A 26,621-nucleotide genomic window follows, 5' to 3' on the forward strand; every position below is an offset into this window, starting at 1 on the left:
CCTGGCCCCACGGCATTGCTAAAGAGTTTAAAGGAAGGCTGCAAGCAGCCGTAAAACTGCTCAAAGCTCACATCCCATCCAAAATCCAGTGATGCTGCAGCTCTCTCTCCTGTTGCCAAGGACTGATTTTATCTAAAGGAAAGGGGAAATCGCCCTGTTTGCTTTGGCTGGCGACACTTGTGCCTGTAAATTCTTTACTCAGAAAACCCCACCAAGCACATGCTGAAACCCCACCGCTGGCCTCTTGCTGCCTCAGAGCACAGGCTCTTGCAGAGGTTATTCCCCAAGTACTTACTTTCAGGGTTAATTTCTGAGCGGAGGAAAGCACTCATGCTCCCAACAAACTACGCTGTTAATCAAACACAGTTTTTCTCTGGGTTTACGCACGCATAACGAAGAGCCAAACCTGGAACAGAAATGATTTGAAGAGCCTCCCCCCGTTTGCTCAGCCCTGGAGCAGTATTGACTGAAGAATATTGTCTTGCTGGTGACCTGTTAGAGAAGTTTAACCTCCCTGTAGCGTGAGCAGAAAAGGGGCCTCCGTGCAGCCCTTCCCTGGCAGCCGCAGCAGCAGCAGCCCACAAGTTCACTGTTCCATCCTCTCCAAGGACATTTCCCTACTTTATGCACCTGCCTATCCCAAACATTACATCCTTGCCTACCGCCGTACTGCAAGACCCTGAGCAACCCCCTGTCCACTGGCCATGTATCAGAGCCTGCCATTGCTGCCCACTGAGGGGTGATTTTGAGGCAGAAGCCAAAGAGCCTTCCACTTCTGCTTGTGACAACCTCTGCACCAAACTCCGGGTGGGTTTTTAGTGTCCTACAAAAGCAGAAAGCGTGTCTTAAAGGGACGCCAAAACAACACGCATGCAATAGGATCTCATGGAGGGAGAGAGGTAAATGTGAAAGATTACATGGATATGTATTTGTGTGGCCAGAGAACCGCCGATTAAAAACCTGCAAAATAGCAGCTTATAAAACTTCCTCCTGCCAGGAGGTGACCTTAAATATTCACTATTTTATTTGTTACCATGAATTTACTCGTGCTTATTTACTTCAGCCTGCAACATGCTGTGCCTCTGGTGTGCTTATTCTTGTGTCTGTCTTTTGTCCTCCTGTGCCACCTGTAACTTCAGTCTGTGCTGTCTGCCCTCCTGCCAAATGAGGAACTCGAAGGGACAAGACAGCAGAACCGGTATTTCCGATAGTGTGATCCTAATTAAACCAAGTCTCTCTGCAATTATCTCAAGTTAATGGGTTTTTTTTAATGTTATGCTTACAACATTGTGAGTTAAAGCTGTTATATCATACTGTTGTATGTATATGTTTTATAGACATGTATTGTTTTATGGAACAACATGTAAATCACTCCAGGGGCATCAGATTCTTATCACTGCTATCTATGTCTTACGAGATTTACTGGGAAGTGTGAATTGAGCAAAGTAGGTAGCTGTTACCAAACCCCCACTTATTTTAGATCTATTATGATCAGAAATACTTCCATGAAATCATATGCCGGGGCCATATACGCACCTATGTATCACATACAGGATATGTGATACAGGGAATGTGATTTTAACCAATTTAGTAGTTAAAATCACATTTTTCTCACCCCCAGCATGGCGAAATGTAAATAGGCAACTTGTTTTGCTGCTCTGCTCCATACATCATTGCCAAGCACCAGCAAGGAAAGGGTCCAGGAGTCAGTGCTTAGCTGACAATCTCGCTGATAATGCAGGAGGCAGAGCAGCCTGCTCATTCACAGCCACACGGCCTCTGCTGACAAGTAAAAATGGGCTTTTGTCATTGTCAATAAATGAACTAGAAACTGCTCTGGAGATAACACGAGCCCCAGTAGCCCTGTTGCATCAACAAGCAAAGAAGGGGAGTGCCAGGCCCTTCCAGCAGCCGGCTGCAGGAGATGTGAAGAAGGACCTGCCTGCTTGTAATGCTGCTCCTCTCCCATCAATGTAATGATGAAACAGCCAGCAGGCTGTGAACCAGCAGAGCTGTTTCCAATGAACTTCTGAGAAACAAGAAGCAGGTATTTTCTCAGCACTTGCCGTACTCCTTGATGGTTTCTTGAGCTGCACGGTTGCCTGGGACTCCCGTGCCTGCATCTCTGAGGGCTCCTAGTAATTCAGACTTTTTATTTCCCAGAGCTGGGAAGCCTGATAATGCCTCACAGAACAGAGCTTATAGCTCCCTGCAGCACAGAAGGACACCATCTCACACCAAGGACACCAGGGTTTCCATGCCCATGCCACGAGGAGCCTGGAAGCATTGAAGAGGACTTGGATAACACAAAAAAGTAAATTCCTGGGGAATAAAAAGGTTTACAGGAACAACAAACCCTAAGCAAACCTAAACCCCAGGATTTCCATTCAGGTCTCATAGTATCCAAACTTCATTTTGAAACTGGACATCTGCTTTGTGGTCTGTGAGGTGTGAAACTCACGACCGGTCCTCCCACTCCTGGGATAGAAGAGTGCTTGAGTTTTGTAACTCTCCATCATTTCCTCTCATTTGCAGGAACTGAAGCTTTTCCTGCAGATTTCTCATGGGAAAACACATTCCCTCAATGCTGGCTTCACCGTACTGAGGGCACAAAATTCATCCTTTTATCCAGGTCCTTATCTCTCCTCTGTTTGATGTTTATAAGAGCTATTTGCTGATGATTTCCAAGGTGCCATAATAACAGGTGTTACTTCTCTTAATGTATGCCAGGCTGAAATTGCCTGTATGAGGTCCAGAGATAGGGCAGAGCACGAGACATTCTACTTCAGCTGTAGCTACTCTCTTCTTCTGGGTAGACCTTTCCTTCCAGCACCCAGGGCAAGACTGTACATTGAACTGGGGAGGTCATTTAATGCTGCTGGAGGGAGTGAAAGCTATTCTGCACATTCCAAGTGCTTTTTGTACACGGTGACAAGCCTGCAGCCCTCATCTCCTTACCCATGCTGAGCTGTTTGAATGCCTCATCAGCACTGAGCACTGCAGCTCAAAGAAACCCAGCCTCCAGGGCTGACATTCAGAGTGTGACATTGAGGGGCTCTGTGCAGAACTGAAGATACCTGTCTCTGACAGACATACTACCCAGCCCCCAGAGGGACAAGGCACATGCTTACAAGCTTCTTCTGATGTGCTTTCATTGCTGTTTCTGGTTGATTACCCGTGGTTAAGAGTCTGCTTAGTTATAAACACCAGCCTGAATCCTCATTAACAACCGTATCAGATACCCACAAGTTCCTCTGGAGCTCTGGTTTAGCATCAGACATGGTGGAGGTCTGAGCAAAGGAACACCAGCTGTGAAGGGTGGCAGACCCCGAGCTGAGAGCAGAGGTGTTCCATAGCCCCAGCGTACTTGAGGAAAGGCACTAAATGCATCTCATTTCTTTTGCCTGCAGTAAGTTAAAGGAGTGAATGGTATGGGGAACAAAAGAGAAGACAACATAAGGAAAGATGAGGGGCCTGGGGGGAGAAAAGCTTTCATTGTCACCACTGAGGCATGGTGCCTATAGCAGGGGGTTATGAGATGCCTTCTGATGTCAAATATATCCTGGCATGATGTATCACTCTGTTTTCCCTACCATTATGTGATTACCAGACCACCTTGTTGCTTTAGTGCATTAAAAGCATCTGCCAACAAGACTGCAGTGCTGTGCCTCCAGCAGAAACACAGAAGCAGGCAGAAATCCTCACCATGTTCAGCATGGTGCCTTTTTTGGTCCATCAGAACCATGGCTGATCAGCCTCTCACCTCCTTCTCTTTGGTTGTCTGCTTTTGCCATGTTTGCTGCTGTCAGAGCAAGTTCTGCACTCAGCCACTCACATGCAGATGTCATGAGAGCAGATCAGCACCATGCACAGACACCTGAGTGCAGAACATGTCCTACTTTATTAGCTGACTTCCTTAGCCTCATCAGATTTTCAGTAGGGGAAGGTCTGGGCACTCCTTTCACTGCTTCGGTTTTGATTAAAAACATGGTTTAAACTCCACTCCTTATTTTGGATAGCTTTAACGGAGCTAAATGTGTATTTATTCCTTTAAAATATATTTTTTTAATCATATGACTTTTTATCTTCTAATTACTCATCAAGGCTTGAAAAATTACAGATTTCCTAAGGTCCATGAGGGCTCAATTCCAGTTTGCTATAGGGGATTAAACATAAAGCAAAGATAAAAGAGTAAATGCAGTCCTCTGTGTTTGATACAGAAGCCGACCACACTGTTTCAAGGCGCGTTTCAGACAGAGCCATGCATACTGATTTGGAAAGGAAAACTCAGCTGAGAGAATTCTGTACGAACTGCAGCAATGATCTCTCTCACTCTGCCTTAAGGGAAGTTTATCAGAAAAACAGAAACATCCTCAGTATTCCTAGCACAAACCAGGCGGGGATCCAAAAATACTTTACCTCTGAGTAACTGGGGAAATGAGCTTTTCTAGTGTGCGTTCTACTCCAGTGAGTCACCAGGCAGCTCAGCCCCCAGCATAAGGCATCCTTGCGCAGCAACCCGTCAGCAGCAATGCTCAGCCAAGCATATGCCATCACAGTTCATGGGCTGCAAGTGAACTGAAGATGTACTTCACTACAGGCATGAAATGCATATTTCATTATGTCCACTATGAGAATGTGATGTGCCTAAAATCTGAGAGAGATTGATTTTCATATTAAAGCATGGTAAATGCTGGTTTTCCTTAATGTTCCACCAGCATCGCATCAACTAACATGTTCAAAACAAAGCCCTCTTCATGTCAGTTTATGGTGGTTTGTGCCAAATGTCCAGCAGACCCCTTCTGTAAGGTACACAAGTGCCTTTTTCCTGTCTGGAAAGAAAATCCCAGGAAAATGTTCACAGGAAGCTCTGCTCCCTCTCATGCTGTGGATGTGCTCTCCCACCCACCATCTCAGGAGAATAAAGCATATTTATTCTCACTACTGTGTTAAGGGAGAGATGCTGATTACTTAACAAATCCCATGGCAATACACACCTTTCAGCTCAGAAGGCACAGCTTGATTATGAAATGGAGCCAAGAGTAGAGGCAGACCTGCTTCCCTTGCTCCCCCGTGCTTCTCCCCAGGAGTCAGCGGCTCCCATCACCCCAGCCCAGCAGCCTTTTGCCTCCTCTCTGGGCAGAACCAGCACTACCGAAGGCAATGAGAAAAAGACCTGAACAGTTCTCTGTTTCCAGCTGTGGGAGTCACACTGTCCTGGCAAAGGCTCCATGGAGCATAACAGTGGGCTCAAGGAAGGAGTGGCTGTGGGTGACCGATGTAGTGGCAGAAGTCAGGAACATGGTGAGGATGTATCATTGCAGCTGCATTGCTAAGCCACTGCTCTGTTCCCCACTCATACCCATGAGAAGCGGCAGCCCACAGTGGGCACTGCTCTCACCGGTGAGCACGGAGCAGACCCAGATGTGCCAAGTCCTAGCTGTTGGGCAACATGACTTGGCTCCCAATCTGCTTTGTAGTGACCCAGGACCCTGAAAACATTCCTGAATCATCACCAATTATTCATGTGTCATTTCTGATGTGGTAGCGAGCAGCTCATGGAGACAAGTTGTTCTGACAGTCAGACAGATACCTTGTCATTCTTCATCTGTAGGAGAAGGCATTCACTTTTCAGTAGATATTACATGGAGTCTCCGACAATTCCTGCTTATCCGCCACCATCTTGAGATCTGATCCAAACCACCTAGATGTCAGTGTTGAGACCTGCTGACTCCAGGCACACTGGGACCTTTTATAAACACCAATTTAATGCAGGTCTTTACATGTAATATATCCTTTATAAAACAAAGACGTGGGCGTACCTGTTTACTTTGTGGTGTACATTTTTGCAATGAATTAAAATACCAAACTAGATTTCAAGGACTAAGCTGAAGTTATGCACAGAAGGTATGCTCAGTGGGTGCAGGAAGTGCCATGTTGCTCACTGCTTTTGGTGAACATGAGAGAATGGAAAATTACTCTTCTCCCACATTTGCTCAAGCATTTTTAAATGAATGAGATAAATCTTTTGCATCATGGTTAATTACAGAGATGGTAACGTGTTTTTCATTGTGCCAGAGCAAGAAGAGTGAGATAAGAAACCAGAATTACAATACAATAGAGCTAAATTCTGAACTCTGCTGTAACTATGGCAACCTTCATTCACAGTATTTAACTGAGACTACAGGAAAAGAGTGCACTCAGCAAGCCTGAAAAAATTACCTACCTCACTGGCTTACAAACGTTTCAAAGACTTTTACAAAAATTAGACTTGCTAAGAATTTCCTGTTCGCAGAAATCATTTGACATTGCCTCTGCATTCCTTGATCATGTCGAGTCCAGGGACAAGTTTTTCCAGAGTGCTCAGGTGTTAAGAAAATAAATACATTTCAAGATGACAGGCAAAGGAAAAAAATAAGAGGTGAAATCCAAAATTCAGCTTTAACATAAATTCTAACACAGTGTCCTGTAATTGTGCAGTTAACTGCTAAAAGCTGGCACTGTCAGCACGAGTATCTTAGTTTTCCTTGATTGCACAAAATCAGAAGGTGGCACTGCCACAGATTCTTCTCTCACTTCAATGTATGTTCTTCCCTCCCACCTTCACTGGCGTCAGCAGCCTCAGCTGCCTTGTCACAGTCCCCAGTGCTCCCCATACATAAGCTCAGATGAGGAGTACTGTGGTATTAACAGAACACAAGACAGAAGGAATGGATCAATATAGTGACATTTCCTCTCCATATCCAGCTCCTCTTATATTCTGGGCTGTCAGGGAGGCGCTTCAGTCACTCACTGCTCTGTGGCACGTGGCACAAGCCTGTCATTCCACTCTGCTTCATACAGCATTTCTGTCTATTCTTCTGGTGCCGTAGACTGTAGCTGACAAAGGATAAAGCAAAAGGAAGAGAAAAATAATTCAAGCATCAAAACCAAACCTTTCCTCTTTATATATTTGATGTAGCTGCCTGGTGTGAGGCAGGTAGTGAATAAGCTTTCGTTTTTTAACTATTACTGACCAAAAGAAGTAGAATACTCCAGCTACTGTATTTACTTCAACATTCACTATACCGATGCACTATATGGAAGCAACCACACTTGACAAGCTTTTAACCTAATCCTCAGCCACATGAGACTGGTTAGTGGCTTGGACACAAGAACAAAAGAATTTGTAGTTCACAGGGATGCGCAGATTTCTGGCAGGACTCTTACAGTGAAGCTCTAACGGGGTCAGGGACGTATGGCTTCAAAACACCATACTACACCTGACAGTTTGGCCTTGCTAGTAAGGCCAAACAGGCTTGGACATGCTCACAAAACAGCAGGTAGAGGTGGCTAGGTGCCTCGCAGGCATACCCTGAAAACATGAGGGTCTGGCACTGTGAGTGCTCTAAAGAGTGCCTTAAGGAATGATCCTGGAAATGGCACAGCATGGAAGAGACTCAGTCACGCTGTAGTCCCTTTTCCCTTAGTAAAATTTCCCTTGTTTCATATACACGGCCCCTGTTCACAAGAGGGAACATTACTGGTTGGAGGCATGCAGAGAGGCATCTGAGACCCAGAGGTCTGTCTGTTCCCATAGGTCATCTGTATTTGAAACCAGCCCCCACTTTTTTTTTCTTTTGAGGAAGACCTGGCAGCAAAGCAACATTTTAAACTTTCCTGACACCACTGGCATGTTTGGGAGGGAGCCTTGCTGCAGTTAGCATTACAGCCTAGGCACTGTGCAGCAGGTCCCGTGCCTTTGAGCATAAGCTGGGCACGGGGCGTGCACTTCTTGTGCACATGGGAGCCTTAATATATCGCAGTCTGGAAGCAGTTCAGAGTCGTCAATGATGCAGATTTGCTAATCAGAACTTCGCACAGCTGAAGGACACAACACAATGACCTTTTCTACAGCCCTGAGAATGCTGTAGCAGCCTAAAATGACTTTGTAGAGCTGCTCTCCCTGCTCAAGTAGGAGAAGACTCTTTGCCGCCACTGGTGGTGGGGATACCATGTCACTGAACAAAGCACCTTTTTTATATGTACTTCTCTGAGCTAGGGGAAGAATTATCTCTGATTCAACATAGCTTTCAGATACACTTTCCAGATTACTACAGTGGTTTCATTCAGTTATGCAGGCCTCAAATTAGAAGTTACTGAAAACTAACACACTTCTCATTTTTCCTGAGGCACATTTGCTCCCTCATTTGGATGTCTGAGAAAAGCAAGTCAAAAGAAAATTCCTCTTTGACAAAGGGACTCAGAGAGCTGCCTGGCAGCACATTCCTGGATCACCACCATCACTGTCATTTTGAATCAGTCCTGCTTATTTTCCAAGTGCATGTTATAGCCACTTCCCACACAGAAACATGTGTGCAAGTAAAGCATCATCAGCTTCGGTGGGCACCTTTCGCTTTCTCAGGAAATGACTAAATGGTGTCCCCAAAAACTTGACAGCTGGAAAGTAGTAGAAATTACAGACTCATGTTTGGCACAGAGTGTAGTATTTGCAGCTGTACTGACTGCCTGCCAGGAGCCATTTGCCTACAGAACATGCTGTCTTCCAGTTGCTTGCCTTGAGGCAGTTCAGGAGGATGAGAGCAGTGCTACAGAAGCGACCAGACTTTCTCCTTGCAGATTCCTCTTGCCTAGCTTTACAGCTCTCCTCTGGAGGAAAGGAAGCTTGCCAGCTTCCAGGTGATGGCAGATTCAATTGATGGTTTCCAGATTAACCCAAGACACTGTTTTTAGACTCTGGGTAAAGCATCCTTTCATTATTAGCATGAAAGAAACACAAAAACCTTTGAATCTTATCTATTTTACCCACAAATACAAAACCACAAATCTCACATCTTTAAACCCGTACAGCTTCACAGCCCCTGCTCTCCTTATTCCAGCTGTTTTTTATAGCCATTCCCTTTTTACCCTAGCAATCACCTCAAGTTGTGGTGCTGGTACTTGGTTTACTGCAGTAGATGTGAGCATTATTCTTTACACAATTCCTTTGTTTGAAAAGACATGTACAAAGTTCTTGCTTTTTCTGAACAGAGCAAAAAGCAGGCAGGCAAACAGCAAGAGCCCACCTGTGCTCACATTCAAGCCTTCTCTATGAAGCTCTTTGCTGCAGTGTTCTCCTTCCTTTCAGTGTCATGTCCCTGAACTCATTTTGCTGTGCCCTTTGCATTTCTACTCTTCCTTTTTTATGGATTTTTTTCTTCTCTTACATGCACTTGTGTGAATCCAAAACTTGGGGTTTAACCACTTTCTGTCTATATTATTTACTAATACACTGTATTACCAGCCTGTATGGGACACACTATTACTTAATTTTGTGATTCTGGTGCAATATTCCGGGAGGTGGATTGTGCTGGTTTGGTTTTCAGTAATCAGCCATTTAGCAGCTTCCTCATGCCGAACCAATTTTATGTGGTTTTTTTCTCATCCTGTCACTTTCTCTTACTATTTCTAATCAGAGTTGATGGGATAACAGGCTGATCACCTTTTGCTCCATGGAAATGGGAGTGAATTACAACACACATGCAGGATTTTGCAAATGGCCAAAATTATGTTGGGATAGCTACACTGGCTGATGGAAAGCACAAAACTCACTCCCAGGGTGTGGCTCTGCATTCCCTCCTGCTCTCTCCGGCCCTGCTGCAGTGCCCTTCCTGTCTGCCAGAGACTGCTGCTCTGGCTCTGAGTGCTGTGTGGAGCCATGCCCTCAACTGAAGGAAGGAAGAAAGAAGAAAGAACTTCCTATAAATGAGGGTACAGCTGGATGGCTTAAACCAGACAGGCAACGAAATGAACAGAAACATATGGACCTGCCCTATGGAGCCCCCAGTTATCTGTTCTTGTGCCTTTTACCTGAATGGCATTGGTATGATTGAGCCTGATTACGCAAGACTGTAATGACACATTACAACTGGGTTGTCCACTGGGTGGATCAAAGCACTCAAGCATGCACTTCAACCGTGAATCTAATGTTTTCCATTGGGAACAAATGGTAAGGGAGATTAATCGCTTTGCGCGCTGAAAAGGAATGAGCATGAAAATTGCGCTTGTGATGACAGTATTTGTGAATGCATTTGTTTTTTTGAGGACTGAAAGTAAATAATTGTCTCGTATGAATGCATAATTATATCAGCATCATACACAAATGAAACAGGAATATCGTGTGCTACTGCCGTTTGCAAAGGAAACTGAAATAGTGACTTGGAAGTCGACCAGTCTTTGATAACCAAAGCTGTAATTTAAAACGTAAATGTCTTTCTGAGCTTATCTATTCTAAGCTGGACAGAGCCCAGCATGTTTCAGTTTTTAAATAACTCATTCCCATGACCTTTGCAACTCACTACCTTACACAACAGTGCAAAAAAGAGCCTCACACACATGACTCAGGCTGCCTTGGGGTTGGTGAAATTGAAGAAAGCAGCCTGCATAACATGATCACTAGCAAAAGGAAAATAAAAGACTGATTATATAACACCCAGCCAAATTGATCAAACCTCTGCAGTTATACAAAACTGTGGGCTGCAGAGACGCATCTGCAGTTCAACAAAGTTTTAAAGAAACAGCCTGATGTGGCTGCTGTTCCATCCCAGTGTTTAGTATTAATGCTCATAGAAAAAAATAATCCTTTCTCTCAAAATACTGCTCTAAAACACTGAGCTTGCAGTGCGGATGTAGTCCAGGATATTTGAAACACACTGAATAAAACGATTGTGAGGAAGGCGTAAGGTGCCTGGACTGCTAACCTGCAAACCCAAAATCATCCACAGGAAATACATGCTGTGAGCTCCCGACAACAAGCAGGAAAGCAGTCTCCTTACACTTATTGAATGGCTTCCTGATGATCCCAGGTCTTTCTGGAGATTCCTCAGAGGCACAGCCCATCTGTGGAGAAACCTGGGAAATTCTACCCCTCCCTGGCCTGTCTGCCAGGATAGCATTGATCTGTGCAACTGAATATGTGTGTTATTCGGAATTGCAAGCTATATCCAGCCCTGGGATGGGATCCAGAGCCAGGGAAGGCAGCCAGGGGCCAGTGCAGGGCAAAATTAGACTGGGGATCCCTAAACGACCTTTTAAAAAACTCCACGGGGCAAGAAGGGCACCCTTAAAGCAGGCCTGCTGGAAATGGTCATAGTCCGGCCTTCTCTTTTGGTTGAAAGTCTGGCACAGGGGCACATCTTTGTTCTGCAGAGGCAACAGGATCTCTCAGAAGGAAGTGGCTACCTCCAGTTCTTCAATACCATAAACAAAGCTCCAGCTTCTCTTGTAAGACACGGTGTTGTTTCTTGTGTTGGGTCCTACCTTCCTCTGTAATAGCCTAGTGGGTAAAACTTAGTCCCTGTAACTGTAATTTTCACCTTCAGCCCCCACTGTCTGTTCTTCCAGGAGAGTACAGTCACTGCCCAGCCACAGGTCAGCTGAGGTGAGGGCAAGCTGTTGCCCTGCAGTGAAGGCTGGTCCCTGACTCATGCAGAAATCCACCACTCCTTCTCTTAGAGGCAGCAACCGGAACTCTGTAACCTTCTGCTCGGGGTGCCTACCTGCAAGAACAGAATAGCCCAAAGACTTCAGATCTTAAGTTGTTATATTAGTTACTTATTAGCTAGATGACATTCTCACCTATTTGTCTGTGGCTAGACCCAAGCTATCTCCTTTCCAAGCCACTGAGAAAGTATTTTCCTTGTTTTGAGAAGCACACTGTCTAGGGACGGGCAAACAAACCAGACTGAAGGTGAGAGAAAACAACAAATACATTTTTGTTTTGTTGTTTAAAAACATAAACTAAAGGTACAGTATAAAGCAAACAGTAAATATTTATGTAGGTGGGTTCACTTGGGATAATAACTCTATTTATTAACCAAGGAAAACAGTGACTTAATTCATCTTTCTTCTACAGAACAAAATAACTAATGCTTATATTTTTTCATCAAATACAGATTTCAAATCATCAGGGTCTTATTTTCCCAGAATTTAGCCATCAACGAACTGCAGGAAAGTAAACAGGAGCGAGAAGGAGGTCACCTCTGGTATCTTTCTGAACTTCATTGTTACAAGGAAATGGGACCTGATCTAAGCCCTGGCCTCAAGACATCCAATTGACTGGTTCAGAGTCTGCTCTTGGTTCTAAATCTAAATTTCTGATTTTACCTTCTCTAACTACTTTCCACTCCAAAGTACACCCTCATGCTAGGAAGATAACACCAGTACTTCTACGCACTGGCACTGGTTGCTTTTCCTCACTGCTGAAGAAATCATTATTCTTTGACACTGCCATTTGCCTGGCAAGATCACAGCTCGCACCAGCCAGCGGTGCGTACAGACCATTCGCTGACTTTCCATCTCCTGACTCTGGTGATCTCAAGTAAAGACAAAAGGCTGTATCCAGTTGCCAGTCTCTGAACAATCCTTCATTTCAGAAGTATCATATATCATAAAATGAAACCGAGATACCATTGTTTCAGCAATGTTAGGTAAATAATACACTGTCTGTTGTAAGCTACTCTCTATCTGGAAAAATACAGGCAGATTCCCCTGCCCTCCCAGCTTTAATCTCCACTAGTTCCCCTGGAGTCTCCTGAATTGTTTGTACAACAGCCACTGTAACTGCAAATGTAGTTACTTTTTTAAATGACTGTAACAAATAAAGCTGAAAAATGCACACTATGAACTAGGGCTGGAAAAGGGATCAACCCCTTCAGAGCCAAAATAAGTGTTGGAGCCAACCTCCTGATATCCTGAAACGGCCTCCTCATAGCACAGACACTGATAATGGCATAACGTAGCATTCTGGAGGCTTGCAAAAAAACTATTTTCCAGTTACATTTTCCTACAAAATTCCCATTATTTCATCAAGTTGCCTGAATGCTGTATTCCTCAAAGTGGGTACCAAACCCTGAAAGACTAACCCAGGTGAAGGATGCAAGCTCGTGCACAATTCTACCTAATGCAAAAAATTCATTTATTTCTCTTCTAGTGAGATTGAGGAATATAATAGGGTGGTCCTGAGGGACAAGAGGCAATAGGTAGAAGCTGAGCAAAGAAAATTCTAATTAACTACAAAGAAAAAAATCTTCACAAAGAAAGTGCTGAAGCACTGGAACTGGGGCCCAGGCAGGCTGGGGCACCTCAGTCCTCAGAGCTGGCCAGCACAGGCTGGCCAAGTCCCTGAACAGCCCGACCTACCTTTGAAGTTGGCCCTGCTTTGGGCAGGGAGTGGGGCTACGGGACCTCCAGCGGTCCCATCAAACCTCAAGTACTCTATGATTCTAGGAAGCTGGATCCCAGCTGCTGGATGAAGCCAGACCCACTCACTGCTGCACTTCAGAACGGAACTGAGAGTGATGATATAATGGGCCTCCAGGAGGTCAAAATAAATCAAACTATCCCTAGGTCCCACAGTGTCAGCAAGATATACCCACTGAAAGCAATTGTCTCTGTGATTCCCCACTAGCCTCCTATTTAGAAAGGGCAGGGGAGAGCCAAGCCATGTGCTTAAGTGCTGCTGGTTTACTCTAAGGTTGATGCTCTTAAGAGATGTTTTTAAAAAAACAGCTTTTGCAGGGCTTATTGTAAAGCCTCAGAAACATTCACTGTGCCTGGGAACCTGGCTGTGTTAGGGGAGGACATACACATCACCCACAGCAAACACTCCCTGAGAGGGCAGCAGAATGGCTGAACATACAACCAAAACCTCCCTTTGAAGCAGACAGAAGATCACAGGCCATTCCTTTTTGCAGGTGCTGTCTGCTTTGAGGTCTGCTGGCACATTTATTTTCACCATGTAATGTTCCTGATTTCTGCTAAAAATAAATTACTGCTTTTTACGTTGCTGTCACTGCTCCTGTAATGCTTTTGGGAGAGGAAAGATAGCTTAGTCTTGTCTTGTTCTTCCTGTTTATTCAGTACATGGCATGGTTTGCCTCCTTATTTTCCCCTTCGGCTTTTCTTTCCTCTTTCAAAACGTGTAGGACTCTGCTGTTTCTTTTCTTTCTGCTCTAGGTTAGTATGGCAGCATGCCAGGTGGAAGTGTTGATCTGTGCACACAGTTCTGAGACAGGTTTTATGAGTGACCTCTCTTTTCAACATGCATAGGAGCAAAATGGCATTTTTCAAACACTGTGTGCAAAGACACTGTAAAGAATGTTAAGAGTCAGGGGGATATAACATAATTTGAAGTATTACCCTGTGATTCTGAACCTGCTTTCAGTAAAACTGAATCAGTAACATATTTATATCTTAGACGCAAGAACTTACTTAATCTAGAAGGTTATTACAAACACTTGATTTAAAATAAAAATGGATTTTAATGATCTATCGTGGAAACGTGTGTAGCCAGCTTCAGGGTAACTACTGCAGCACTTTGGCTGCAGTGGTAATACACAGCTGCCTATCAATTCTGCAGTGCAGAATCACCCAGTCGGCAACAGGCACAGCAGACAAGAATTGATGACTTTTGTTACACTCAGATGGTAATGCTGCTGTCCAGCGAAGCAGAGAGACTTCCCATTCCTTGAAGAGGTTACAAGTAATTGCTTTTCCATCAATCCTTGATGTAAGATGTTAAACGTGGAACTTCATCTTTTTATTCACTAGAAGAATCCTTACTCTTTACAATCAGCAACACTAGACTGTTGCTCAAAGTGCACAGAAAAGTCTTGGCAGCAGCAAGATGAAGAAAAGGAAAACCTAACTTTCCAGCTTGATTGCAACATCCAACTTCTGGCACACCAGCAAACTCACACCAGCTTGAAGAGTAAAATGTCAGCCAAGTTTTAGTACTTTGTCTTGCATTTGTGGGATTTATATGTGGCTGCTGAGGCCAAATTCTCTTCTCACTCAGGCTTTTAAAATTCAAAGTCTGTCTTTTGTTCACAGAGATAGGTGGTATCAACAGGACACTGTGAGACAGGGAGCCACAGCTTCCAGTACCAGCTCTGGAAGTAGCTCCTCTCCTGCCCTTAAATCAAGAAGAGAAAGGGCTGAATAAAAGAAATAAACTGGGAGGTATAACAATAACTTTTCAACCTCACAGAACATTAGGGGGAATTGAACTAAAGGTCACAAGGTGTTTCGAAGATCAAAAGGGCTAAATTCTAATTATTTTGTAGATTTTTTTTTTCTCCATAGGCAGCTAGACAGCAACATTCTCTCTGGATAGTCAACCCTTACTTCCAATAGGAAACACGTGATTGGCAGTGACTTCATCCCCATTCATTTCTGTGTATCTACTCATCCAGCTACTACACAAGTACACCCAGGCACAGGTCTGTCTTCCCACTGCCCTTTACCTTCTGATGGGGTAAGAGGATGCCTTAATTGTGCCATCTTACATAGTCTTTAAAAGCATTTCCAAACTTGGGTGCTTTACACTCTTGCTGCAAGTAGAAAATTATTTAAATGTTTTTTGTTACAGCACTCTCTGCCAATCTATTTCTAACCATGTGCTACTGTTAAAAGGGAATGTAAATTATTCATCTTCCGTGCTGCTTAATGAAGTCTTTAATGTACACTGGTGTCTGTCTGTCAGATGCTTTCTTTTCCCCTTTTTAATTCTAAAATAAACCTCAAAGAGAAGATGATGGTGTACTGTTCTGGATAAACAAATGTCACAAAAGTCTCACAGAACACCACTAAATGATCATTTTAATACTCTATGCTTTCAACTACTACTGTGGAAGACTTGCATTTTTAAGGCTGACATAGTTTTATCTATATGGTTTTCACAGATGGGGTAACAGGGCAGTATGTTCTACTCTCTTAAGGCCAGGCTGGATGTGGTTCTGGGCAAGCTGATCTAGTTGAAGATGGCCCTGCTCATAGCAGGGGGGTTGGACTAGGTAAGCTTTGAAGGTCACTTCCAACACCAAACTATTATATAATTCTATGATATCCCAAGTAGACCTCTTGAGTTTTTCGGGCACTAAGTGCAGATTCTCCTTTGTTTACAATACTGGCTTCAGTATACAGCTATAAACATCCTACCAACTGGATAAAGATGCAAGTAAAATATCTGTGATTTGTTACAGCTTCTAAAGGAATGCTAATTGCAACACTCCACAGGCTAGCCAAACATCTGCTGCCAGCAGCACACAGGAAAATGGGCATCCCAGCCACCCTGAGAATATAAAGGCATGAGAGCGAGCACATGCATCTATAAGGAGAGAAAGAAGGAAGTCAAAACATTGTCAAATTTATATACTGTCCATATTAAAAAAAAATACACGAAGAATAAGGTTGAATCAGATCATCTCAAAGGTGTGTGCAAAACTGAACGTTGCCCTAGAGATGTGTAACAAGGACAGGATTGCACCCAGCAGAAAGGAGGGAGAGGAGGCTGCTGCTCTGCAGCGCTGGCAGAACGACAGGTGCTGCTCTTCCGGGGAAGGACTGTTCCTTCTTGGTAACCACTGCCCTCAAACCATCTCTTCCTGGCAGCGGCGGCAGCAAATGCGGTTTTCTCAGCAGCACAGGGCAGAGGTCCCCGTCTGCCTGCACTCCATGCAGCCTGTTCGCCTCCAGGGATCTTGGTGCAGGCTAAACACCGGGGAGCAGCTCTAAAACAAACCAAATGCTGCGGTACAGGCTTCAGAGCTCTCTTGCACAGCTGATGTGCTTCCTGGCTGTTAAAGGCACTTCTGAGCATTTCAGGGGGAAGAAACTCAACACGATTCCCATTCTTTAAAATGAAAGTCGATAATACACCCTACAGAAGTTTATAGACACGTTCCCATCTTTAGTCTTAGCAACAGGTAGGAGTTAAATGACCCCTACTGGGGTCAGAGGAGCGGGGGCAGGCTGCTGCCAGGCTGGCCATGCAGCACCACGGGACGTGCCCCCCTCGAGCCTTCCCCACACGGGATGGGCTGCCCCTTCGGTTCCCCGGCTTGGCGCCAGCGGCACTGCTCTCCTCCGCTTTCCATCTCCGAATCGCCACCTCAGCCACCGGCGCGGCGCCCCGAGGGGAGGGGGCAGGCGCGGCTCCCGCACGGGGGCAGCTTCGCCCCGCTCCCGGGGCGACGGGGCCGAGGGGCGGCGGCCGCCCCGCTCACAGGCACCGAGGGGGCCGGGGCCGCCGCCGCCGCCTCCGCGCCCTCCCACCCCTGCGCAGCGCTCGCGCACGCAGCGCCCCCCGCCATCCCTCAACCGCCGCCGAGCGTCCGTGTCACGTGCTCTCCGTGCCCTCCCCGGCAGCCAATGGGCGGCTCCCCGCGGGCCTCAGGGCCTTTATAAGGCTCCGCGCAGCGCGGCGGCTGTGGGTTGGTTGCGGCGGTGGTTGTGGGGAGAGGGGGTGCGTGCGGCGGTGTGGAGGCTGCTCGGCCCCTCGACACGCTTCCCCGTTCCGCCCGGGGCCCCGGGCTAAGCCGTCCGGGAAGGGGCCAGGTCTGTGCCCGCGCGGCCTGGGGCGGAGGAAGGGAGGAGGGGGTCGTGCCGGAGGCGTGCAGGCGGCCGCGAAGGGGCGGCCATGTCGGGGGCGCGCGGCGCCTGAGGGGGCGGCGGTCCCCATCGCGGCGACTCCGGGCCCCGGCGGCGGGAGCGGCCCTTCGCTCCTGCCGGAAGGGCTGGGGGCTCGGTGCTCCGCGGAGTCGCGGGAGAGGGCGCTGCCTGCGGGGCTCTGCGCGGGCTGCTCCGGGCGTGCCGCCGCGGAGCTGGGTCGCTCTCATCGGGCAGCGGCGGCTGCGCTCGCCCGCAGAAGGGCGGCTTGCGTTGTGTGCGTGTCTCCTCTCTTGTCGTTGCCCCGCCGAGTCGGAGCTCTTCGTCTCCTCTAACAAACTCTCTGCCTTGCTTCTTCCCCGCCCCCCCGGGCTTCTGCTTTGTGGATGTTGGCGGCTTCTTGTTGTGACAGGAGAATGTGTGTGTGTCCTGGGCCCAGGCGGATCGGTATGTATCCTCACCGGTACTCGCAGGAGCGCTGGGGTCGGATGGGACCTGGGGAAGGGACTACCGGGCCGGGCTGTGTCCGAGGGCCCAGCGCTGGCTGGAGGGAAGGTTTAACGGTTCCGCTTGTGTTGAATGTTTCTTGCTCCTCCTCCCCCACAAGTTAGTTCTTTCAGGTCTGTCAAGTGTGTGAAAGGCACCCCGGATAAGCGTTTTGACCTGGAGCCATGGGTGTCTTCTGGCACAGTTAGGCAGGTGTTTGGGATTACCTTTTAGCGCAGCATTGGTCGGATTTAATACAGTTATAACAAGCCTTTATTAGAAAAAAGGGTAATAAATGCTACAAACCCCATAAATTGACCATTGACTCAGTATTGGCCGTATTAAATTTGTAGCCTGAAAAGTAGCATTTGTACCCTTTTCTGGGCTTGGAGAGGTATTTTAATACTGGTTTGGTTCTAATATCTTTAAAATGATGGCTTGATTGTAAAATTTTCTGCTTAATCTCTTTTCGTAAGAAATTAGGGATATTAAAGTAATAACCTAAGAGCCATCTGGAGTGCCTTAGTTATATTTGAGATCTATCTTGTGGGTGTAAGTGGGAGAGACTTCAATAATTTCAGGCTGCTGAACTTTGAACTTCTCAATCAACTAGGATTTATTAAATCTGATCCGTGAGGCAGGCTGATACCTGAACATGATATAGATCTACTGTAAATGATACAGGCTGTGGAAAATTTGAAGCCAACTTCTCACTACTTGTTTGATTTCATGTACTTGATAAACTAATGGTTAAAAATCAGCAAAACATCCTCAGGTGGCACTGCAGAGCCACTTTCAGAGCAGTGCGTTTGTATTTTTGCTTTATCATGAATCAACGATGTAACTGTCAGAACAGTCGTTGTGGCACCATGTATTGATTCAGTTGGAGACTAATGGGAAACTAGTGCTGAATCTGAAGTGTGGGCACATCCATAGAACTTTGAGGCTCCATAAGCAAAATTGCTTATTTTAGAAGTCATATAAAGAAATACACAGAACAGCTACCAAAATAGCTCCCTTTATAACTGAAAAGCAGTGGGGTAGGTTAAAAAAATCCGTATTTGGAGTTGCAGACTTTTTTCTGTCATGCAGTATGTGTGTGAAGCCTAGGCTGGAGAAATAGACTTTCTGGGAAGCAAATGGCTATCAAATTCAGTATGCATCTGGAAGTTCGAGCCAATACACAGTTGCAGAGTGTCTGGGCGTTGGCTGTGGTCCACAGGGCTACAACCGGAGCTCTTCCTGGTAGTTGAACAGCAGAAAACTGGTTAGTTCATTCTTCATAGCTGTCAGTGCAAGACATGGGAGAGGTCAATGCATAAGAATTTAAATGCTAAGTAAAGACTGACAGGCCGTCTTTAATACTAGGAACCCAGTGGAGGGGGTAGAGATATGAATTTCTCTCTCAGCACTTGTGTATTGTAACAGAGAAATAGACTCCGCTGTTGATTACCTAAGGATAACAAGCAAGCTTGGAGGGAAGGATTGTGACTTGCTTCTTTTTCTTGCAACACAGAGAATGGGGTGAAGCTTCATATCTTTCCAGATATTTCTCAGCTGGTCCAGATGATCAGAAGCCTGTATTGGAAGCTATGGGTAGCTTAGAGACTGCAGTTCCTCCTTCAGATTGAGTATTGGGGATTACTGCGTATTTTACCAGACTTGTGCCTCATGAAATACTGATACGTTTGCTTGGCAAAAAAAATAACCAATTTAGTGACTGAAGCACCCGGCACAATGCAGGAATATCTAGCTTTTCAGCTGAGCAATTAAATCTGACCTACAGTGCTTCTGGTAGGTTAATACGTATGACTGCAGCAAACCTTGTATGAGATAATTTGTAATGATCTTTTCTGAGAAGCTTTTATGATGAAACAAAAAGATGGGAAGAAAATTGAATTTCCTTAACTATGTGTACTTCACACAAGGCATGGTTCAACTTTTTCTCCTGTGAATTTCTTAAGTAAACCGTGTAAAAGGCTTCCTGAGATGAGGTATAGTGAATAAAAGATTTAAGAGGCACTCACACTAATGTTGTGGTTGGGTATGTAAAGGGGTACAAGAAAGAGTATGCTGGAATAATCTTTATTCAGAGGAATGGAAAACTCTAAGAAAGAGTTTCAGATGTGGCAAAAAAAATAGGTAGTAGACTCCTTTTCTTGGATATTTAATAGTGTATCTGAAGGGTGAACTAGCTTTAGATTATTGTGCAGGGCTCTATTCTAGTCATGGAAGCAAGCACAGCTTGCACGTAGTCCTTCACTTGAGTAACTCTTTAAAGCAATTTATAATCCTAAAATTTACTGAGTAAATGATCTATTGGTAGGATAGATGAATCTACTTCCTGTGTTTTTATCTGACAACCTAGAAAATTGCTGCATAGACTGCTGTGGCTGTTGGGTATATGTACACCATGGTGCCATACAAACTTGAAGTTTTACGTGTGGAAGGGGGAAAAAGAAACAAAACCTGCTACTGACTTGTGGTTGCCTAAAGAATATCTGCTGTGTATCACCCTACTGCTTGTTTTTTGTAGTCTAAACAGTCATCTTAAACAGTTGTATGTCATCTCAAATTACTTTCTTGAATCTTACTGTTAGATACTTTATATCTTCAACCTTATAGAGTTTTCCTCCCTGTGTGCCAGATCTGACTCTGTCAGCTGGGAAATCACCAGAAAACAAATCTCCATAAATTCTTGTAAAGGGTGGCAAAACTGTGGAGTGTTCCATGCTAACTGGTGTGTTAAGTTCTGTTTGAAACTGCTTTGTCTGTCTGGATGATGTTTTCACTTCCTGCCAGCTGAGTGGGTATAAGCATTGAAGTATGTATGCTTGTATGTATGGTATAGTGTTTTTGTTACAGCCCAATGCAGTGTCTATAAACAAGCACATCTTAATACCTTCTCATTCTCAAGACCCATGAAACTGAACTCTATATAATAAGCAACTTTGTTAAAGACTGTAAATGTCTTAATACAGGGCTCTGGGGAAAATTTTGTTAGCTGTCCCCCTAAGCATAGTTGTTCTCTTGTCTTTCAGCAATTCCAGTCCGAAGCTCCAGGCTACCATTGTTGTCTGATGCCATGCCAGCACCAGCTCATCTGTTTCCATTGATCCGTAACTGTGAGATGAGCAGAATAGGCAGTACCGTGTGTTACTGCCACCATAAACATCTGTGTTGCTTATCATCTCATTTTGCTCACAGTCACTTCAAATATGCACCTCAGAAGAAATTTGCAGCACTTTATAGGCCAAAGGAGAACTTTAATCACTTTATTCACGCAAGGGATTATGCTTCCACGCCACAGAGATTTTACCTCACTCCTCCACAGGTCAACAGCATTCTGAAGGCAAATGAGTACAGTTTCAAAGTTCCAGAATTTGATGGTAAAAATGTAAGTTCTGTTCTTGGCTTTGATAGCAACCAGTTGCCTGCTAATGCTCCAATAGAAGACAGGAGGAGTGCTGCCACTTGCTTACAGACAAGAGGGATGCTTCTGGGTGTATTTGATGGCCATGCAGGGTGTGCCTGTGCTCAAGCTGTCAGTGAAAGACTGTTTTATTACATTGCTGTCTCTTTGTTACCTCATGAGACTTTACTTGAAATAGAAGATGCTGTGGAAAGTGGCAGAGCTCTGTTGCCCATTTTACAGTGGCACAAGCATCCCAATGATTACTTTAGCAAAGAAGCTTCCAAGCTTTACTTCAATAGTCTAAGAACTTACTGGCAGGAGCTGATTGATCTCAACAGTGGAGAGACTACTGATGTGAAAGAAGCTTTAATTAATGCTTTTAAGAGGCTTGATAATGATATTTCTTTGGAAGCTCAAGTAGGAGATCCAAATTCTTTTCTCAACTACCTAGTACTGAGAGTAGCATTTTCTGGTGCAACTGCCTGCGTGGCCCATGTGGATGGTGTTGACTTGCATATTGCAAACACAGGTGACAGCAGGGCAATGCTTGGGGTTCAGGAAGAAGATGGATCTTGGTCTGCGGTTAATTTATCCTATGACCACAATGCACAAAACAAAAATGAAGTAGAGCGTGTGAAAACAGAGCATCCAAAGTCTGAAGAGAAAAATCTTGTGAAACAAGATCGTCTCTTAGGTCTCCTGATGCCTTTCAGAGCTTTTGGTGATGTGAAGTTTAAATGGAGTATTGAACTACAGAAGAGAGTAATAGAATCAGGCCCAGATCAGCTGAATGAAAATGAATATACGAAATTTATTCCTCCGAACTTTCACACACCCCCATACCTTACGGCTGAGCCAGAAGTCATATATCACAGATTACGGCCGCAGGATAAGTTCCTTGTTTTGGCCACAGATGGGCTGTGGGAGACTATGCACAGGCAAGATGTGGCTAGAATTGTTGGGGAGTACCTCACTGGTGTTCACCATCAACAGCCAATAGCTGTTGGTGGCTATAAGGTAACTTTGGGACAAATGCATGGTCTCTTAACAGAAAGGAGAGCGAGAATCTCTTCAGAGTTTGAAGATCAGAATGCAGCAACTCACCTGATACGTCATGCAGTGGGTCACAATGAGTTTGGAACTGTGGATCATGAGAGACTGTCCAAGATGCTGAGTCTGCCAGAGGAGCTGGCTCGAATGTATAGAGATGACATTACAATTATTGTGGTGCAGTTCAACTCACATGTTACAGGTGCATGTCAAGATGAGGAACTGTGAGTTTAACCTAGTGAACTAGTTACCAAAGTTGTAACAATGGCCAGTATGAGCAGCTAATAAAAAACAACCACCCAACAATAAAACCCCCCAAAACCCTCATCAAACAAATTCGTTGCTTGCTAGATTCATCAAATCTCTTGTTCCTGCCTTCCCCCAGAGCTCTAAATACATGGGAAGTGCTATTAACCCACTAAAAACTTGAAGAGGGTGTCACAGATGTAAAAAAGTTTTTGTAATAACTTTGCACTATTGAATTCATGAATGCTGCTAGAACAATGTCTTGAATTTGCTAGACTTGGATGAGGGAGGGAAGGAGGATAAAGAATTAACTATCAAAGATCTGGCTGTTCAAGATAAAAAAGCCTGGTTATAAATATCTGCAAGTATCTACACATTATCTTAAAAGAAGAGATGAGTTTAAAAAAAAAAGTATTACTGAATTCTTACAGGGCTAATTCTTGCAAAGTAGATATGGTTATTTGTGAATATACTGTCTGCTGTTTCTTCTAAGCAGAAGATCACTTTAACCAAGTAAGTCTTCAGTGTAACAAAGTTGTTTCACAATGTCATTCACTTAAGGATAATTGTCTAAGTGTTGACTTTCAATGCAGGTCTAAGCCATAATCAATACCTGAGATTCTGTAAGAGCTTAATTGTATCTTATGCATGGTAGCTTCTAGACTTGTGCATTAATAGTTGGCTGTTGGCTTCTGCACAAGCTGTAGGGCGATAATACATTACAACATGCAGTAAGATAACAGATAATTCTGTGGAATTCTCAGTCTGCAGTATGAAGGAATTTTCAGGCCTCTCAGAAAGTCAGTGTTGTTGGTCAAGACTGTGTTGACTTTCCTACAGTTCATGTCCTTCATGGACTCTGTGCTGTCTGGTGTTACTTACCTAGTAATTGAGTTTTCACCTGAAAAAATCAGGAAATCATTGCTAACCTCTGTGGCTTTGTAGTTTGCACTCATTTTCCCTTTGGCTATTTCAGATGCTTAGATTTAATGTCTTTCTCTTGAACTAATATTTGTAAGTCAGGTTAAAAAATGCGTGCATGTTTAGTGGCTTCTCCTAGCAGCTTCTTTACTAGCAGCTCTGTATTTCTGGGCAGCTGGTGTATGCATGTTCTTAAGTCTAGAATGCTGTCACAAGAACAGTCTCTGAAATTGATCTCCCTAGCTTGTAATGGTTAAATTTGAACTTAAAACACTGGCTATGACTTGTGTGCCTAAAGTTGTTGGGCTTGTAACTGTAAAAAGTAGGGACTGCCAACTAATTTATCAGTTAGATCTATTCTAGGTAGGTTGATTGTATACAAATTTATTTTAACCTGCCCTAAGGTTTAAATCTAAAATGCTGGCTGAACTACCAGCCTTTGGTGACTGGCAGAACACATGTAATGTGATTCCTGTGGCCTGGAGAACTGTAGAACATCTTTTTTCAGTTTACGAAGGTGTTTCTGTTAAAATACCTGCCTAGCTTTCATTGCAGCTAGTCAACACCTCAGATCTAGCTTGCTCTGGTTAGTTGAGTAATATGGCATTTTCTGCTGCATACAGATATTGCCAGTTAATGCTACTGTTACATAGGGCACACTCTGAGCAATCAACCTGTGTTACAGTAAACATTGGCTCCTCAAGACTTTCAAATGCTATGTGTACTTAGTGGCCTGCAGCTTGTCTGTTTCTTTAGTCAGCCTCAAACATCAGTATCAATGTTGCTGTAAGGTTAATATCTAAGCTCACATTCAAGATGTGCACAACTCTTCTTTATTTGAAGGGAAAAGGAGAACTCTGAAATGCTAGACAAGTACTGGCTGTTGACATTGCTTCTGTATGTTGTGTTTTGGTGACTGTGTCATTAGCTAGGTCATAGACTTTGTTCTATCATTCAAATGCAGTGTATCTAAACTGTTGCAGTATTTAACTTTCTTACTTTTTTACTGTTAAAGCTCTGTTACATATATTAGTGTATTTAAGCTATGATTGTTAATACGGATTTGGTACAAGTCATTGGTAGAAGAAATGAACATTGGTCCCATGGATACAATTTTTATTAAGGAAAAGCTGCTTTTTGTAGTAAAGATGCATATGTATGGAGTCATAAAAAATATTTATGTATTGCTTGGAGACTTGCTCAGTATTGCAGTGAACAGAAACAGCATAACTGCCTGATCAACAGGTGATCTGAACAAACACCTTTTAACAGATTTCAATAAAATGATCAATTATGCAGAAATCCATGTGTATTGGATTGATCTAGAGTATGATAGCAGTTCTGCTAGGGCTGAAGCTTATGAATGACTTGTATTTCAATAATGTGTTGTTTTCAGGTCCCTCTTATGAACAGAGCAAATGGCCAAATCAAGCAATGTATAAATGAAAACAGACTGAGAATTTTACTTCAGAACTCTCAAATTCTATTGTGAGGCTTGAACCCCTGCATCAGGCCTGCTGGTGCTGCTGCTCCTGGCAGCAGTGGTCAGATTGTTCCATCAGTATCCCTGCATGTCTTAGGTCCCATCATCTCATGATTACCTTCAGGGCCAAGTGCTGCAGATAAAACACTATAGCTTGAAATTTTTGGTTATGGACTCTACCCTATGTAGAGCAGTACAACATTTCATAAACAATCCAAAATGTGCAGATTAAAATGCCTGAGAATGAATTAATGGTAAACTAAATAGAAACAGCTCTTCTGCTGCAGGTAGGGGACATGTTCCTTTCATGTTGTCTGTCAGATTGCGTTGCAGAAAGGATGGCTTTACATGCATGTACGTGTGATTACTTGTCCAAATAAGGATTTCACAACTGCAAATACATGGCTCAGCCCAGGATGGCTGAATCCTGAGAGTCAACACAACCTTTAAATCTTCAAAATTGTTCCAGATTAATGTGTCAGTAGAACTGTTTAACAGTAATATTAGGTAAAAGAGGAGTGAGGAATCTTAGCTAGTCTGTGCTTCTAACTTAAGGCTCTGTTAACTCTGTTCACTTGTGTTCCAAGTGGTATGTGCATTCTATTTGCTTCTGACAGTATTTTACAACCACTATTGTGGTAACTTCTGTATTCTCCACTTGCCTTCTATATGTGTGGCTTGGTGAGTACAGAAAAATTATTTTCCCTTTCCCCTCACTTCTCATTGCAGGGCAGAGTTTTGCATATGGCAGCCATGTAAAACATGACACATAAGACATATGACAGCAAGGAGCATAGTCTTATCAAGAAATGTTGTTTGTAATTAGACTGTCAAACTCTGGTCCCTGTACTTAGAATAATTCTGGAGTGAGAGGATGTCTGGGTAACTATTTTGATAAGCGCACTGCAGAATGGCTTGCCTGCTCTGTTCCCTCTCAAGAGGGAGGCGTGTTTATAATGAGGTTACCTGGCATAGGTGGATAATTCAGGTTTCTAGTTCAAACCATCTGTGGTGTCTATGCTCTCTGATGCAGACAGTCCATCTGGTTTCGTGACTAATAAATAAGTGCCATTGGATTTGCACCAGTGACCATTTTGAGCCTAAAGCACTGAACGCTGTCAGTGCTGCTGCAGAGCAGTCCGGAACAATACTGGCACAAAGCTTTTTGGGATGCCAAGGAAGTTAGCATCTTTTAGTTGATTTGTTTGATCCTTATGTCAAACTTGTGCAGCTCCTGATTGTAACTTACTGAACAACAAATAGAAACATCTGTGGAGTTGGAAGATCTGGCTGAAATGCCTTGTCTTTAATTTCAAGAAGCTTGGGACAAAGCAGGTCCCATAGGTAGGACAAGGAGCTTTCTTCCAGCCTGCCAAATGGCATACTGCAACCTGATGTACAACAAAAGAAGTTGGGTTTAACTTAAGAAAATGAGAAAGTTCAAAGTGTCTGTCTCCAGAGATCTACATCTGTGCTGAGCAGTGCTTCTAGCTGCAGCTAAAACTGTAGCTTGAAACCATTAGGTTGTGGACTGTACCCCTATGCAGAGCAGTAAAACATTTCATAAACAATCTACAGGTTTGGCTGATGCTT

The 26,621-nt window shown here is 44.2% G+C and overlaps 1 protein-coding gene across 2 annotated transcripts; it reads left to right on the forward strand.

Moving 5' to 3' along the window:
• The first annotated feature begins 17,239 nt into the window (after positions 1-17,239).
• Positions 17,240-26,599, forward strand: PDP1 (pyruvate dehydrogenase phosphatase catalytic subunit 1). Of its 2 annotated transcripts, none has more exons than XM_065668590.1 (2): positions 17,240-17,376; positions 20,955-26,599. In XM_065668590.1, the coding sequence occupies exon 2, from the start codon at positions 20,999-21,001 to the stop codon at positions 22,604-22,606; it is 1,608 nt and encodes a 535-aa protein (XP_065524662.1). In that variant the 5' UTR covers positions 17,240-17,376; positions 20,955-20,998; the 3' UTR covers positions 22,607-26,599. The 2 variants fall into 2 exon arrangements, with proteins under 2 accessions (XP_065524662.1, XP_065524661.1); XM_065668589.1 differs by lacking the exon at positions 17,240-17,376 and adding an exon at positions 17,474-17,874.
• The last annotated feature ends 22 nt before the right edge of the window (positions 26,600-26,621 follow it).

This window comes from Lathamus discolor, chromosome 2 (assembly GCF_037157495.1).
Source record: "Lathamus discolor isolate bLatDis1 chromosome 2, bLatDis1.hap1, whole genome shotgun sequence".
Taxonomy (NCBI): Eukaryota; Metazoa; Chordata; class Aves; order Psittaciformes; family Psittacidae; genus Lathamus; species Lathamus discolor.

What these genes read in the sequence shown, in the direction of transcription:
- PDP1 (XM_065668589.1), top strand. Translation starts at nt 17,814, where the DNA reads ATGTTGGCGGCTTCTTGTTGTGACAGGAGAATGTGTGTGTGTCCTGGG. An exon ending in TCCTGGGCCCAGGCGGATCG is followed by an intron (nt 17,875 to 20,954) that starts GTATGTATCCTC and finishes CTTGTCTTTCAG; the next exon opens with CAATTCCAGTCCGAAGCTCC.